This window comes from Poecilia latipinna, unplaced genomic scaffold (assembly GCF_001443285.1).
Source record: "Poecilia latipinna isolate Pla-1442-1.1 unplaced genomic scaffold, P_latipinna-1.0 Scaffold28, whole genome shotgun sequence".
Lineage (NCBI taxonomy): Eukaryota > Metazoa > Chordata > Actinopteri > Cyprinodontiformes > Poeciliidae > Poecilia > Poecilia latipinna.
Window position 1 is genome coordinate 118,507 of NW_015112644.1, and position 18,333 is coordinate 136,839.

Genomic DNA, 18,333 nt, shown 5'->3' on the forward strand with positions numbered 1-18,333 from the left:
AACATGAATTTATTAAGTATGAACTTCTACAGACAACATCTCTCTCCTTTATTTATCAGAACTGAACAAGAGTTCACTCGTATCTAAATGAGCACTGGTTTGTGACACACAGTAAGCTGACAGGATGAATATGATGCCTTCAATCATCCCCTGCATTTATTAATCCACCACAACACAATATGTCAGTTTTTTGTAATAAGGTGCAGAAAACTGAGAGAAGCTCTGCTGCGGTGGGGAGAGGAGCTTCCTCTCTCACTCTGATTGAGATCAATAAGTTTCCAGAGGGCTCGGTGTGCAACACTGCAGCATGGTGAGGATTTATCAAAGCCAGTCAGGTGCATTACACAGCCTTCAGCCCATGGCCACATCGATTTCACAAATCCTAGGAGTGCAAAGCCTGAACATGGCAACCAGGTTTTCACTACTTTTTTTATTTATCTTACAACAGGTAAAAAAATGATTTGTCATGATTTCTGGCCCACTGGTGGATTTTTCAAAAATCTGCCACCATTATAATCACATTATGTAACTGTTGAAAGATGCTGTCCAGGGAAATTATTCAGCATCTGATGCCAGTGGAAGCTGTCGGTGTCCCCTGCTGAGTGGAGTTTGACCATGTTGGTGGAGACCTCCTGTGCTATTCTGGAGGAGCACTGCTGGGGCTTTAAGACACTTGCAACCTGCTGCAACTCGCCACTCATCAAATTTGGCAGACAGACAATGCTGGCTCTTCAGATGGATTAAAAAAAGACCGGTCATACATTCAATTTTCTCACCATCAGTTCTTTTCAAAATTCATATGTATTCTCAGAAGTTCCTCAACACCTCTTGCCAAGACAGTGTAATCCCGTGCAACCAATAAGGCACAGCACACGTTCTCAACCACACTCAGTGCCTCGACAAATCTCAGGTCCCCTTTTCCCTTTATGTCTATGCAATTAAAAACGCCAACATTGTTATTTTTTTATTTTTAAACTCTGCTTATGACTCAGAGAAATGGCGGACACTGCAGGGTGAACGGCACATTGTTTGGTCACACAGGAACTGCTTGAGTTCCTCAGGTGTGTGTCTCTCTAATTCCAGATTAGGATAATGAGCGTGAGTTGATTTTCCACCAAGGTTAATCCTAGTAGGACAGTTTATCCTGAAGGAATCACCACTCGGCTTTGCCTGACTGCCAGCACCAAGGCCTCAGACACAAAACCCCACAATAATAATCCTGCTCAATGTAGCTGTGCATGCATAGTTTACATTCTTGGATTTCATATTTTGAAACTGTTGTATCATTTGTCTTTCAGTAACACTCTCCATTGATAATATAGTCTGCTCGAACTGTGTTGCATGGACTACACCTGATCCATGTCAGAGAAAATCCATTGAAGTCATGGGAATCAATGTAGGTGTCTGCTTTGTAAGACAAAAAATGAGGGGCAATGCCAAACTTGATGCTTTTTAAATACCACAACTTTGGAATAGGGAAAATATTTCCAAATTAAACAATCTGACTGGCTAAATCAAAGTCAACATGAGTCTGGGAAGTTCCAGCATCTGTAATATACTCATCCAGTCACTCTTACCAACAGGTGTCCTGTCAGTGCCTTAAAGTTTGAGTTATTGTTACATCTATTGCACTATGTAAGGAATTCCATGTCATTATTATTTTTATTTAGGTGAAGTCAGGTATCTACACTTACTCATCTTCAGAGAGCACATGGGCCTCACTGCAGCTGCAGCGGGCCAGCATAGCTACAATCTTAGACCTGAGGAAGTGTAGCTACAAGAACTTCACCTTCGATGCTTTATATTCTAACTTCATGACATAGTAGCTGTTTCTTAGGGAAATTTCTGGCCCACAAAGGAGGGAGGTGGGATCTCCTGGGAGGTGGGAGCTCGGCGGGTTACATCCAGGACAGAGGTCCTGTGCGTCGCAGCGCCAGGACCGCCGGCGTCTGTGTGCGTGCCAACCCACTGCAGCACACGAGTGGAGGGCCTGTGGTGAAGGGCCAACTGCCTGGAGCTGTAGCCACACATCCCGATCCCCACGGCCCCCAGCAGCATAGCCATACCAGGCATGGTCTTCTCGGCCGGAGGCGTCACAGGCATGTTATGGAACGCCTGGGTCTGACGGGAAAGAAAAAGCGACAGCTGTCAGTTCTCCAGTCCTCCCACCAATCCTTTTCATCCTTTACTAAACTGTGATTTTTCTCTTTAGGGAAAGAAAAGACTTGTCATTAGACATGAACAGTTTCCTCTATGCCGCTTTATGGGACACAAAGATGAGCAAATCATAAAAGCTTAATCCTTTCCATAGCTGCTGTGTCACAGGCAGTTAGGAAGCCATTCCCGTGTTCACTCATCCACTGCTTATATCTGTGTACAATCCAGTGGACTGTCACCATTCGGGTTTCTCAGTTGTTTGAGACATAAACAACCACCACGGTGCAAAAATAAAAGCCGTTCTACAATTACAGGCACAGCAGCCTGGAAATATCTTCTAATTGTGGATCATGAGTGTATATTAAGATAGCACTGTGTTTCATCATCTTGTCACAGCGGAATTTATTGAGGCAATAGAGTGAAATAAATGTCAGCATTATGGCACCATATGGCTTAGGGGAAATCACTTTGTCAAAGAAGCTGCTAGTGCAGAAACAACTCATGGGAATTTTCTTAAAACCAGGATCAAGTTCAGTCATTAAAGCTTTCTCTTCTGTCTATCGGGTATTTAAAAAAACTTTGCTTCTCATGCAAAACATTAGATTACCTGCAAACAAGATTCCTCAAGCAGTTAGCTATGAACCTAGAACATACAAATTGAGATTTTCATCCACTGTTTATGTAAACGTTGAAAGAAAAGTTGTACTCTGCTCACCTGCAGCAGCCTGATGTAACCGGGAGTGAGTGTTGGGAGTCTGAAAAACATCTTGGAGCCTTCCACCGTGGACTTCTTTTAAAATCCGATGGAAATCAGAGTTAAAGGCCGGATCACCTGGGTTCTATTTTCTGAAGCTCCTCTCCCTGGACTCCCTGGACGGGATCCCCCACTGACAGACGGGCGGCCCTGGGTGTGTGTGATGACTGTCCAACCTATGCTCTGTGCTCTGACACGAGACAGCCTGGTTAGCCCTTATACCGACTCCTTCCACTGTTTGCATAACAGGAAGACTGCAGGAGGTGAGACTAAGGAGATTAAAGGAGCTGGAACACATGAACTAAGAGCTCAGTGCACACAGAAACGTTTGGAGATGTTTTTTAGATGCTGCTTTGACATTAAAAATCAGATTTAGGGGGACTATATTGTAAAAGTGCATGACACTACTCAAAAATTTGATATTATGGTCAAGAGAATCTTTTGGAATAGACTCTAGGGGATTAATACCCCCTGAACCTTTCCAGATTTTACCATAATGTAATCACAGATTTCAGTGTCTCTTCCTATTAGGACTAAATGTGAATCATGGCTACCATAAAGTGATGTACATGTGCAGAGGATGGGAAATTATATATGTTTTTGTACTTTTCATGAATGAAAAAAGTAAAAAAGAGGTATTATTATCTGCTTAACTATGAAACCTCTAAAAAAAAATCAGCCAGTCAGCTTTCAGTAACCCAATTGGTTAATTGTGTTTTAATCTTAGTATGACTCCTGCAAAAGCTTGTTGGAGACGATTAGAGAACAAATAGCACCACATTTGCCAGAGAACTTTGAACATAGCAATAATCGATACAACATCCAAAAAAATCAAAAGGATTGCACAACTACAAGCCTGTCAAGACATACTGTCTAAATTGGCTGGACTTGCTGAGAATATTAATCAAAGAAGCAGCCAGTGGTAAACCTGGAGGAGCTGCAGAGATCAACATCTTATGTGGAATAATCTGTTGAAAGGACGACTTCTTAGTTCTACACTCCACAAACACTATGAATGTGTGATGGCAATCTATGCTGAGTTCACCACATGAAAGATAATAGCATCATGCTGTTCTTCAGCTGGGACAGAGAAGATGGTCACACTTGAAGGGGAGAGTGAAATACAAGGTAATTGTAAAAGCTGTAAAAACCTTGAGAGTGGGGTGGAGATTCACCTGGTAGCAGAAGCAGAATCATACAAACTAATCTGGGGAATGTTTAGATGAAAAGATCAAATTATATTAATTTTTGAATAGCTCACTGAAGTATAACAACAGCACGGTTGCATCATGTTTAACATCTGCTCCAACTACTGCAAAAGTAATCTAAAGTAAAAAAACAAACAAAAAAAAAAAACACCAGATTACGGAGCCCTCCAGTACGGAGCCCTCCAGGGGACCTGAGGAAATTTTTTTCTTTTGTGTTCCCTCGCAAAACTTTTGCGTTCCGTACCAGATTGTGTCATCTAAATCTGCTGTTATTCTGTTGATGTTCACCATGGCCTCTTTTGCTATTTCAGCTGTTTTTATTTCAGATTTAATATCTCTCTTGACCGCCTTGACCGCAGGGTTCTCGGTTCCAAATCTAATAATGAGGAAGTATTGCTGTGCTGAATATCCCTCGTTGTGGTCAAGTGAAATTGTCTCCAGAGTGAGAATCCTGCAGTAACCCTCCCTCTCATCAATGATAATAAATCTGGCTCCTAATTCATGCATCCATAAACAGTGTCAAAGTCTGACAATGATAGGTCCATAGATGTCAGAATGTTTTTTTGTGTTTGTTTGCACAAAACAGATACATATAAAAGTGCAAAACAAGGTCAATCTGATCCAAATGGCTGTTATGTACCTATGCCTAAGCCAGGAGACTTCTCCCCCAAAGCCACAAATATGAATATAATGACCAGAAAACAGATTTGTTGCCTGGAAAACTGAAATATCTACTCTAAGACAAGTTAATAGGGAGAACTGGGAGAGAAAAAGAAAAATAGGACCAAGGCATGTTGGGTTTACTTGGACAAGATCTTCTGTATAAGAGATATTTCATGAATGACAAAATCTAAATTACTGAGCAGTGGCTAGCAACCAAAAATGCTAATCTGGAAATGTAGTGCAGCAATTAATATTCTCAGAGAAATCCTTGATACTTAGTGCTGCGGTGCATTTGCAATTTCCAAGGGACAAGGGAAAAAACTTGAGATAAAAATATATTTATGCAACCACAAACAACTTATAACTATAACTACTTACTACTACTTAAAATATAAAACTACAGCTCTAATAAAATGTTCAATGCAAAAGTAGACTAACTTGATCTATACTTTTACCGAACTGAATTTCTTATGACAAAATCAGCAAAAAGTATGCAAATGTACAGCTTTTTAAATAAAACAGGTTACTCAACAGATAATCTTCATATTCTGTACAAAAATGTGAGAAGGATTATCTAAACCTGACACTAATAAACTCGCTGTTATTGGGAAGACAATTAAGCAGTTGATCCAGCACTGAAAGGCCTCGAGGCATTAAGCTAATCTAAAACCGGTCCATTAATCTGCAAATGATCACCCCTGTTTGATCTCACATAATCTCACAATGTCTGCCCTTATTTTCTCCTCTGGCTAATATCACAACAATGAGAATCTGAGCTCCCATCAGGTGCAGCACCTGGTCTCCATTCATCCACAAACACAGGCCACAGATGGCTGCCTTCTCTTAAAATACCCAGTCATTGCCCACACATATCTGTGTTGTGAGTCGTAACCTGTTGCTCTCCAGTAGTGTGTGCTGTATCCAGAACAACACTTCCACTGGAGGTGATAAGTCGCAAGCGGCTTTGGCTAAGGCCACCGAACTGTCACCGTCCAGCTGAGATAATTATTTGGCCTTTCTCTGAACTCGTTGCTGGGCTGTAAGCTGTGAGAAACCGCTTTAAAATAGCTGCAGACAGGCATTCTACGGAAATCGCGTTAAACCCCCATGTGGTATAGGTTTAAACTGTTTACCAACAAGGGTGTGTTACCATTTGAAGCACATAACCAGAGACATAAGATGCTCAATGCACACTCATTGCATGGTCTGGGTTCATTTATTATAAATTACTGCATCAGTGCAATGCAATATGGAGGCAACCAACCTGCACCTCTGTTCAGATGTAGTGGACGCCCAGGTTACTTTAATCGAGGCCTTCTGGTTGTCTGCATTGTGGTTTGGCGTCGCTTCCTCCCAAGCTTTTAGGTCGGATGATTTTGCTGGTTAATCAAGCAGTGACACCATAGTCATTAAGCCTGGTATTTTTATTGCCAGTGTGGTACACTAGATTTTCTTGGTAGATGGCTATGATCACTTTAAATGAAGCGACTCCCTAAATCATCACCGACTCATTCTACAACCTCTTTCAGACTTTCATTTACATTGCAAAGATTAATTTAATCTGAAAGGACTTTGGATCACTATGCTGTTCCTTTTCTTCTTCGACTACATGAGATACTTCTGAGATTGTCTCAGATTCAGGAGCATCTTAGCCCAAGGACAGTGATAAAGTGATGCCTAAGCCTTGGATGTCTGGTGCCTCTTACAGAACCAACTCCAGCCAAACCCCATGCTTTGTGGGGCATTAGTACGTTTTGATAAAGCACTCATACCGATGTTTGCTGTCAGTCACTGTAGTGGATGTAGTACAACAGTGGATTAAGAATCCTGTATTGGTCTGGTGTAAATGTAACTCTTGAAAAATAACATTCCAAGTGTAATGCATCCCTAGAGCCAGGCTTTGCTTAACTTTTTTTTTGAAAATAAACTACTTAATGCAATCATTTTATTTAGATGCTCCAGAGCATAATAATTAAATGACAGGAAAGTTAAGGAGGTTACCTAACTTTTAAAAGACTTAATTAAATGTCAAGAATCCCCTGGTAGTTAATGGGTGTTCACTGACTTCATTATTCCTTTGAGGCATTGATGTTCCTTGGCATCGAGACAAGCATCTGTTAGTGTAAGCCATATGTGTGCAGTGTGTACAGCATGTCTGCTGTTATAGCATGCTGGACCTTAGCAGGACACCTGCTGGTTAATCGTGTTGAAAAGGTGCGAGGTCTCAAAATTACAGAAGCAAAACTGTAGCAAACCCATTCTTATGGGTTTCTTTTTTTAAAAATGTAATTAATATGATTAGGAAAAGCAGAACAAAAGGAGCATTTTACACAGTTGATATTTGCTTTTTAACAGGATTTGTGAGCTACAAATTATAGCTACGTCAAAATAAGTCTGCTACATTATTCATGTTTTTTTTCAGCTTAACTCATACAGAAATAAAAAAAAATAGAAATTTGTCTTGTTCGCATAAATAAGGACATAAAAATCCTTGACACAGCAATCCTTAAATGAAATCTTTTTTTTTTTTTTCATTTATTAAACAAAAAGAGAAATCACATTCAGTGGAGACTGAACAATTTCCCAAAAGCCACAAATAAGCTCTCTGTACAGTGTCTGGTTTTTAGTTGCAGATGGTATTATTGCTGTGCGGTTGGAAGTCTTGTCTCCTTGTCTCTCTGCATAGGCAGAATCTCTGTGATCCAGTATTTGAACAGGGAAACAACAGCGTTGGCTTCCTCTGAAACACAAAAGGACAGACTGAAACACTTCGGTTACTGCTGACAGCACAACGCCACATGAACAATTATGGTTTTTCTCACCAAAAATGTGTCAGCACATCATCTGAAAATCTGCTTCCCACGCATTTATTTAGAGACATCCTCCATCAAAAGGACGTGGAATCCTTTTTTTTTTTAAATTTCTTCCCAAAGTTTGAGTTCAGGTTTAACTTGTGCAAAAAGTAAAAAACAAATGGCACAAGGAAGGTTTGTTGAGATAGTATTATTCATGGAAAGACTCCCAGGATGAATCCAAACATGCTTAAAGGAAATCTGCTTTAAATCTGGTCTTGAAGTACATTAATTGCCATCCCTGGGGGGTAGATGGAATAAGAAGAGCTTTGGAAACTTTATTTGAGGAGCTTTAAAAGCACGCATTCACCTGGATTAGCTCCTGCATGCCAGTGAATCTGGGTTACACTAAAGCACAAGATACTGCTTGAATAAGGTGGATGGTGTTTGAAATGCTGAATAAATCCTAAACATGTTGATTTCAGTGATTCAGAATGAGAATGTCCAATTTAGTAGAGATATGAAATGTTTTCTTGTTCATACCCCAGACGGATTTAAATATAGAATTATTTTCATTGAACCAAGAAAGTTTCTTTGAGATAGGAAATAACATACAATAGATGCAAGAGTGTGCCATTAATTTCGGATCAATTATATTCAATTTTAATCAGTAATGCTTAATAAATGTATTTCTCGTTTTAATTTACGGCTAGCTTTTTGCATGTTTGCATTGGTATTGTGTTGATTTTATCTTGTTGGAAGCCTTGCAAATCCTAAAACTCCACATCAGAATCATGTTGATCTGGTTGGATCAATCCAAAACTTTAATGTAACTTCCAGTCAAAACAAAACACCTTAATCAAACTAAAAGATTACTTTGAACATAAATCTGTCAGGGATGTGAATAATTCTGGTCTTGGCAGTAAACATCAGTTCAATGAAGATTGTCACATGTTAAGTCCTAAAGGTATGAATACTTTTACAAGGCACTTAATAAAGCTATGCATCATCTAACCCAGTTAATCTGGTGCTGAATTTTACTTGGATAAACTGCCTTTTGCTAAGAAATAAGATGCCTCATGTGATGGAATTAAAAAAAACAAACAAAAAAACAATCTATACCTGTGAATAGAAGCATGACTCATACAGTAGCTGCAGTGCTAGGGAGTTTAAAAAGCTTTGAGGCAGATGTAAAACGGGTGGGTGGAGAAGATTCTTTTGCAAAGCAGAAAACCAGTCATTTTGATGACACCTGAATCCTCTGGTTGGACTTTCTTCAAACTCATTCAACGCCTGTGCTCATCCTATTCCTACAACACAATCTGCTTGCCCTCCTACCACCCCAACTTCTCAGAAAAGGTTACAGAGACAGGAGGTGTCTGGGGATGCACGAACGGTTTTTGACTGGTGATGGCCTTAAGGCAAGACAAAACATGTTTGTTAAACCAGGGGAGGTGCAACATGGGCAAGATCAGCTCTAGTATTAACCAAACAGAGACAAGTAGGTACAGGTTTAGGCTGAAATAGGCAAGTGAGGGCAGGTATAATCAGCTGAGCAGTAAATATTAATAGGAGGCAAGCAAGAGCAGAGTGAGGCAAGTGTTAACCTGCAAGGACGTGTTTGAGAAGTGCCAGGGGCGAGCTCCAGCAACAACCATGGAGCGTCATTTAACAAAAGCTTCTTACTGACCTATTTCCATTACACTTGCTATGATAATTTGACCCACCTTCAGACATACAGGCGTCGTCGTTGAGCGCCGCGAGTGCCGTTTCTAGACTGTCAGCTTGATTCTGTTGAATTAATTTTTTAAGACTGTACAGCTTGTTGAGAACAGAGTTCGGGTTACATCTGCTTTCTAGACACCTTAGAAGGCCATCCACGGTAGCAGAAAGATGAGGAATCTTGACTCCATGAGGAGAGGCTGAAAATACAGTAAATTAAAAGTGGCTTGATACACAAGGCAATAAGCTAAAGTTTATAATCTTATAAAGGACTAATATTAGAACATCTTCAATCTATCTGTATGGAAAATATTTAAGACAACATGGACAACACAACAAAAACAAGAGGGGGGGCCTCAGAAATGTGTGACCAACCTGTCAGATTCAGTTGCGATAAATGTTTGTTCGCATCATAAGCAACGTTATATTGTCTAAGTTTTGTGAAAACGTGCAAGATTTAAGTTTTTCCTCCAATATGATTTTCCAGTCCAGCTGACAGATGTGAGTGCAGTAACTGTGTGTGGACAAAGGTCTTGCTGGTCAGACAGCAGCCCAATGTCAAATCACAGTGAGGCTCTTAATTCTTGCTCCGTTTTGGTGGTGGAAGCTTCAGGTGGTTTAGAGACATCAAATTCTTTCGCCCTTTTCTTAAACTACAAGGACTGTGAGGATTAGAATCAAAATTAATCTTGGTAATTGTTAGACATTTCATCTTTTAACATTAAAATTCAAGTCATGAGAGTCGTCAGAGTTGAGTGTGCGACAGAGAACTATTGAGCGAGTGTTCGTGAGATTTAAATGCACACAAATTCAATTATTGTGTTTACGTTGATGTGGGGTCAGAGCAGTGCCACTCCACACCGCACGCTCAACAAAAAGGCATAAATATCACAACACACAAAAAGATGGGACAGTAAAATACATTTGACCCCCAAGCCAATCAGTGACTAGCAGTTTTCTGATGTTCCATTTCAGCCCGACTTGGCTCTCTTGTAGTGGGGCTGATGCCACATAATGATTACCAGTGGAAAACTCTTAGAATAGGGCAAAGTGAATTAGAACCACATCATTTGTTTGGTTACATCTTTCTTTGCATCAGGTTATTCATCAGTAAATATGTTTTGACTAGCTTGACTCATTTCCAGTTAATTCTCTTTCAATCACATATTGAAAGAGAATTCAATATGTGATTGAATTCTCATCACACATTGAAGAATTCAATCACATATTGAATTCTTCAGTGTGTGATGAATTCAATATTGAATTCTATCATCCTTTAAATGATGATCCTAAGTCTTAATCCAAAGAAATATACAGCGATCTTTTATTGGAGTGTGAAATAAATGGTAAATGGAATTAAGTTATGCAGCGCTTTTGCAGTCGTACTGACTGGGCCACATTCACACACGCATATTTATACAACGTTAGGAATCTCGGGGTTAAGTGTGTTGCCCAGGAAGCCGGAATTGAACCTATAACCTTTCGATTGCAAGACAACTACTCTACCTACTAAGTCACAGTCATCCATCCTGCAGGGAAATAATCCATTCTACAGACTGAAACCTGCTTTAACAAAGGGTACAGGCCTGAGTGCAGAGACAATGATCAATGTCTACAATGGCTTGCAGTGGAGGTGCCAATACTTACAGTCTGACAAATAGATTTCCAGTGTTGTCTTCAGGAACTCTGACACCTCAGCAGCTTTTCTCTGGCTATCTTCCTCCTCCTCTTCATCTCTACTGTAAGTGAACTCCAGAGCAGCAGCACGGGGCATCAGTCCTAAGGACAGCAACTTCTCTTTGTGCCTCTTCTTCTTCAGCTTTCTCTTCTTGTTCCTGCTGATGTGCTCGCTTCCTTTGTCCACTGCCACCTGACTCTGGCCTGACCCGTCGCTCTCCGGAGGGCCATCTTTCCCAGAGTCCTGAGAAGGGCCTGGCTTCTTCCTTTTTCTTCTTCTTCTCCTTTTCTGGTCTCCCGCCTCCTTTTCTTCATCTTCCTCTTCATTGCTCCTATGCACACGTTCCTCTGTTAGAAGCAAGAATCACCCGTTTAGATTTCCTTCCATAAACCCTCTCCTAATATTTTAAAGACTTGCAAAATCTTACTCATGCATGCAGTTTTGATGTGTTTTTTCACAGTTGAGAGTAAGAGAAAAATCCCACTATTTCTTGATGTCCCTTGAATTTAATTTCAAATTATTTTGCATTTTCTGTACATCAAAAGTAACAAGGTTACAGCACTTTTTCTGCTTTGCACTAACCAAATTAAGTACACATTTCAGGTGATAATAATCAAAGAATTATAGTATGAAATTATACATACTTTGTCAATTTTGATTTAAGCCGCACCTAAAAGATGAATTGTCGGCTATCGATGGCTGAACTGAAGAATGGAGAAAACTAAGGATTCAGTTGCAAACAGTTTTTCCAGGTTATTTGTCGTGTGTGTATTTATAACATAAGATGAGATAAGTATCTGTAACCGATTAATTTATCTGTTTGCCACCTGCACAGGCTGTCCTGACAAATTATTTTGAAGAGAAACAAATATTCATTTAACTCAAATACATTATTTTTTTATTTATATTATGTTTCTGGGTGGTTAATATTCTTCCTTTTCATGTAAAAATGGATGCAAACTTGGACAGGATTATTCAACAGTGCTATATGATCAAGCTGTTTCAGAAGTCTCAGAAAAAAAAAAATTGCAGCCCTATAAAGTGATATACAAATATATTCACCCAAGATCAACCATCAGCTGCACTACAGTAAACTTAATCTCAGCTTAAAAAAAAAAAAAAAAAAAAGGCATGGGTTAATTTTTACTGTTACTTCCAGTATTTCCCTGCATCGGAGCTATGAAGACAATCAGAATAAATGACTTCAACGCTTGGGAGAGCAAACCTAGCGAAAGCCCATATCATAAATCTCTGTGAACTAAATGGTGCATGGTGAAGTCCATAAATGTTAAGACTATGACTGTCTTACCAGCAGGATCTTCTTCATGGTTTACGCTTTCAAGCTGGAAGAGTGTGACTGATTTCTCTGCAAGTACATTATAGCCTTGAGGAGGAGGTAGGACTGTGTACATCCGGCGGCATTGACTGGATGCATTTTGTGATTTCTCTGCATTTCCTGATCCAAAAGTAAATACAAAAACATATAAATAAATACAGAACAAGAGCAAGGATGTGGCAAGGTGTGAGCTTACCAAATGCATTTTCTTCTCCACATGTTCTTTTCACATGAGTTGTTGTGGCCTGATCTTCTGAAATGGCTGATAAGTTTTGTTCCTTTCCCTGAGTGGTAATTGCAGGAAAGAGCTTCTGGAGAACTTTTGATTTAAACACTGTAGAAACAACAGAGTAATATCTTGTAAATTATTATTTTTTTTAAACAAATATCATTCCTCCGAGACTAGGAAGGGCCTTTATACACACAGTACTGCTGAATCAAATGCCGCATCATTTGATTCTAATGGACTCATCAAACTAAATAAAATCAAGCAAAAACGAAGTAGGATTCAGTGTCTTGCAAACATATTCAAATGATTGAACTTGTTTATTTTTTACAAGTTACAGCCACAAAAATATTTTAAAGCTACTTTAAAATGTTTCTTTAAAATATTTCTTTTTAAAGTACGTTTTAAAAAGAGATATGCAACACAAATATATGGCATAACTGATGAAAGGAAGCAATACATTGTTTTAGAAAATTAGAAGGTTAATTTCCGCGAGGGCATGTCACCCTGCCAGTTGCACTTGTGAAGCATTTTTAATCTTGCTATTGATAATCTTTCACTTCACCAGCACGGTTTGTGTTGCTTTTTCACACACAATTAAAAAGACTGTATTGTAACAAACTGTAAAACTCGAAGAGTCTGTAAGATTGCATCGTCATCTCAAATGTGTCCTAACCACTTTGTCATACTAAAAGAATAATAAAACTGCGGGGTGCCTTCACAAAAACTTCATGTAAACAGTGAAGGATAAATTGATTAAAGTCATTAGACTTAGCTACGCGACTGGACTGCGATGGAGCAGGAAAGAATGAGGCACGTGCATTTGTTTACAACATGGCTAGTTAGCAACTTAGCATGAGACTAAACCAGCTACCTGCATTACCGAGACATATGTTTAGACATATGTTGTAGACAGTCTATGACAAGCTATTGTAAGTGACAACAATTATCAACTCACCTTCTTTTCTGTGTGCCATATAAAGATTTCCAGCGTTCTCGAAACGAGGAAGACACAAATATTTTAGGAGAATGCTAAGTAATTTAGCGAGCTAACTATGCTACCATCATTTTAGCACTGCTAATCCGACATTGACTATCTGGTACCTCGCATAGTTATTTACAAGCCAAAGCTAATCTACAATTATCCAAGTGATTATTTAACTACGCATTAACCAAAGTAACGTTTGAAACTCGTCTCTTCCTCACCAACATTCACCGCCCACCCATTTGAAGGTGGAAACAGAAAAGATCGCGAGGGTTCAACCACAGAGCCAAACTCTGTTCACTTTCCTACAAATTTTCAGTAAATTTACTTTTCTACATAAATAGCTTTCTTATTACGAGGATTCAATACAGCGAAAGGACGACTTTAACTCACTCTTCAAATCGGCAAAAGAATTGTGCTTGTTTTACACAATACCAAAAGGTAAAGGAGGTTAATATAACTAAAGAATCGTTTAAATAGACGATTACGGGAATAATTGTTGACATAAAATAGTTAATAAGCTAATGAAATCTAATCATACACAGGACGAATTAATTTCGAGACGAAGGCTTTTAGAATGGCCCTCGTGCATTTATTCTGACGTAAATCAATCAAACAAGATAATCAAAATTTATTAAATGTGATTTATTTAAATGGATAACTATGTTTTCTCCTAAAAATTGATAAATCAGACTAGAGCTCCCCGTGTGTTTGACTCTTGTAACAACAACGACTTGGGGCGTGCGCACACCAAGCCTCGCTGTAGGACGGGATAGAAGCGAGATGAGAATACTAAGCAGGTACCTCATGGCTCAGTGTCAGCGCGGGATGAGTTGAGATTTGCGCACCCATCAAACTTGGCTTGGGACCTCAGCATGTGAGCGCACTTTTGCAGAAGGAGGATCCGCCCAGGATGTCAGCTCTGAAGAAGGTAAATCCCCCCCCCCACCCCCGCCCCTCCTTCCTCACCACTCTAATATCGCAGCACACATTTAATAATGTTACAGTAAATAATAAGATGTATCGCATGTATGGCAGATAAATAGGTATGTATTTAATCTAGGTTGACTGTGAGATTTTTAGTTGTGCAGGGGATTTGGATGATGCATTATCTATATGGTTTGCACTTATTATCCACAGTGTAGTTTTTTTTTTTTTCTTTTTGTTGTTTTGCAGGCACATAATTTGTCTACAACTACCCTTTAAAGTTGTTTTCATTCCATAGAAAAGCTTGCCTGAGGGGAGGTTAACGCCAAAACAGCCCCTGTTGTCTTAGATTAACTTCTAAAATTAATTATATATCATGTTTAATCCACCTAACACATCCTTTTAGTGCGCAGTCACGTAATACTGAAAGTGCTGTGCTGACTGTAGTTTCTGTGGGTGGATGAGCTTCCCTGACTGCCTAACAGCACTGTGAACAGTGCTGGCAGTCGTGAATGAAAGTGGTGGTTCTTGCAGGTGAACATATACAAAACTACAGAAATTAGAGGCAATATGTTACATAACACATCGCAGGGAAGATTTCAAGAGTGTATGCAGCATTCAGATTGAGTACCATCTTGAACTCATATGACTGATGTTAGAGAACACTAAGCTATAAAAAATTGTATCAGCTGTATAACAATGACAAATTGTGTTGTTAAATATTCAGAGCAGTTGTAAGTGGCGATGGCTGGACTCCAGCTGATTCTCATGATTGAGTGACACAAGAAGGAAGTTGGATAGATTGCCTGCTCCAGCAGGTGAATCCAGAGCAAATGCACGGCACTCAGTACACACCGTGAGTGACAAAGTGCTTGCTGGCAGCACTCACATAGTCAGACATCATAATCAAAGAGGCACTAAAAATAGAAGACCATATTCGTTGCAACTCTTCAGAAGCTGTGTGGAGTTGCTGCTTCTTCACCCAAGCGGCTCAGAAATTTACCTGAGTAGTCCTCGATGTCGTACTCTCGACCTGCTTAATATACTGAAGCTTTTACTTTACACATCATTGGTCAGGCAGCACTTTATCAATGAAACATGCATGAAACTTTGCTTGGATAAACTGTTCATTGAAAATCAGTCGATAGAAAACATGTCTATGTTTTATTAAGGGTCTGAACAAAATGTTAAATCTCATTATGCAGGTGGCAACAAGTACTAAAGACTTGTAGTGAACAACGATCTGACATCACATTAACAGAATCTTGATGTTTTTCTGTGAACACACTGCTGGGCTCCTCAGTACGTAATGTATGCATTATTGTGTAATTCACAATGAATAAAATGAATTGTGAAAGTGCTAAAAGAAAATGAATACATAACTTAACTTTTTGGTGGATAGGTGCTGCTCACTAATCCACATCCCTGAAAAGAAAAAATCTCATCATGTGAGCTTCCTCTGCTGAACCAGGCAACTGCTCACACTTTCAATAAAAAGTAGATGATTCATAAGAAGATTTTTTTTTTTTTTTACTCGTAATTTTCACAATCATGCTCCTCTGAAAAGAAGACAGCCTAATTAAAAGATACCACTTGCAGTGGATAGATAAAAGACTAAAACACCTAAGACTGCCTTTTTTCAATAGGCTGTGAAAGCTTCCGCAGACGTACGCTCTCGCACAAACAAAAGAGCTTGCCTGGACTCTGCCTGTTTGGAGGTGGCAAGATGAAGCTCTTTTAATCTATTTGACGATGCATGGCTTCCTGGAAACTTTAATTAGAGTGCCTCACAAAAGTATGAATGCTACTTATCATTTAACATTTTGTCAAATCACAACCACGAACCTAAGTGAACTTTATAATCTTATGCGAGACCAACCCAGAGTAGTACATAAATGTGAAATGCAAGAAAAGTGAAGCGTGCTTTTCACATTTCTTTTAAAGAGGTTGTAGGAACATGGTGCCATTTGATACCACAATCAAAAAACTGTTACTTTCTGTTATAAAACTACCGCATATATCAAACGTGAGTTAAAAGAAAATTTGACTTCATGATTTGATACCTTGGAATTGGTCCTCTGCCTCTTTAAGAAGCGCATACTCTTCACGACGCTCCGCCTCCAGTACGTCATCACCACAATTCTTCTCATTACGCCATTAACATCCATTCTTCTGAGCATCTGACTGAGAAGTAGTTTGTGTAACAAGCACAGCAAATGCAGACAGGACTGCTTTAGAAGTAAATTGTGAAACACTTAACCCTTGTGTCTAGAAATGGGGTCCAACCGACCTCACACACGTAAAATTTTATCATTTGCCACAGTCCTCTACGTCTGCCTTAGTCCTCGCACGCACAAGGGTTAAGGTGGGATCATTTCTTATTCATTCATTCACTGAAAACAGATGTACTACTTTCCATTCGCTGAGTCTCACTGTTTTTCCCTTTAACCTTCACGTTTACGCTTTTGCCTATATTCCCTTTTTATTTACACCAGGCACTCAATTTTTCTCCACTTTCTGTGGTTCATTTTATGCCTCTCTTCATTCACTGAAAGGTGTCTCTGCACATCTGCTGTAGTTTGGCTTCAGCAGAGGAAGCTGGGGATTGATGGGTCTTCCGTTTCATGAATCAAATGATATATGCGAGAGCCAAGTGTGTGTACCTGTAAAGGAATCTTAAGTGTTCATGTGTGTCTTGTCTGCATAGACGGATTGACTTACTGCTAATAGTAGTCGCACATCTTTCATGTAGGTGGGTCTCAGTGCGTTTTGCCACAGTTGCTGTTAGTGCTGTGTTGCTCACATATGTCTCAGCTGAATGCAACTCTTTGTAGGATTAACTAAACCAAGCCAAGTTTTTCCTCATAAAACATAATACATATGCTGAACATAAAAATAAATTACACTTATTAGAATGTATCAGAAATAAATGCAGTGGTGTCATAATTTTGGGTTTGTTTGAGGTTTGTACATTTTGGTCATTTCCTTTTGTTTAGTGTTTTCTCCTTAGTTCATTATGTTGTCTTCATTTTAGTTTATCTTTGCTTGTCCGTCTGTGTTTCCCCTGGCTCATGTTCATTAGTCTCGTTCCCTCAGCCTGCGTGTCTGGTCTCCTCTCACAGCTGCATCCTTTTTGTCAATCAGCTACTTGTCTCTTGTCAACTCAACAATGTATCCAGTATTCAGGCTCTTCACTTTCATTCTCTCTCTGATGGATTCTTCTGTTCTGGGTTATCTTGGTCCCTGTCCGTTCTTGTGTGCCCCTTATGTTGTCTAGCTTTAAATCTTAACTCTGCAAGTTTTTGTATTTGTTTCTTTATTAAAGTCTTATATCTCCTGCCTTTGCTCTTCCTGCATTCTGGGTGCAGCTAAAGACATATTGAGACAAAGTGAGGAAAAAAAAAGAAAATAAACTTAGCATCTTATATTAAAAGTAAAAAAACTGGGTATTTAAAAGCACATTTTTTCTAGACATATGTATAAGCTTTTCCAAAAGATACATCAGATTTTTTTGAAGACTTGAGGCTTGTGTTTTAAATAACAAACTGATGAGACATTTTGATATTATTACCCAGAAGTTGTGCTAGACTTTTTTCATTGTCTGTCATTTTGAATGACAAGGTAAAAAAATATATATATATATATTTCCAACAATGAGAAAAAACATGAACTGTGGCCCCAGTAACTACATACAATAAAACTAATGAATGTACTTAAATTATGAATGATTCACCTGCTGTGGCCTAATCACACAGTCTCACAACTTTGTCCTAATTTGCATAGCATCTATATATATATATATATATATATATATATATATATATATATATATATATATATATATATTATATATATATTATATATATATATATATTTTCTCACACA

At 39.0% G+C, this 18,333-nt stretch overlaps 2 protein-coding genes across 5 annotated transcripts in view; one reads left to right on the top strand and one right to left on the bottom strand.

Annotated features, from left to right (window-relative positions):
* Positions 1-7,127: 7,127 nt before the first annotated feature.
* Positions 7,128-13,956, bottom strand: erich1 (glutamate rich 1). The gene is made up of 6 exons (XM_015039372.1): positions 13,495-13,956; positions 12,507-12,644; positions 12,284-12,430; positions 10,944-11,321; positions 9,302-9,496; positions 7,128-7,522 (listed from the first exon to the last, which is right to left on the bottom strand). Exons 1-6 carry the CDS (start codon positions 13,511-13,513, stop codon positions 7,422-7,424), a joined length of 978 nt encoding a protein of 325 aa, XP_014894858.1. The 5' UTR covers positions 13,514-13,956; the 3' UTR covers positions 7,128-7,421.
* A 311-nt stretch (positions 13,957-14,267) lies between these two features.
* Positions 14,268-18,333, top strand: part of dlgap2a (discs, large (Drosophila) homolog-associated protein 2a) — a 182,786-nt gene continuing 178,720 nt past the window's right edge. For all 4 annotated transcript variants that reach the window (XM_015039417.1, XM_015039425.1, XM_015039390.1 and 1 more), the window contains exon 1: positions 14,268-14,452. In XM_015039417.1, coding sequence (XP_014894903.1) covers positions 14,435-14,452 — 18 coding nt within the window. In that variant the 5' untranslated portion in view covers positions 14,268-14,434. The remainder of the gene's footprint in view (positions 14,453-18,333) is intronic.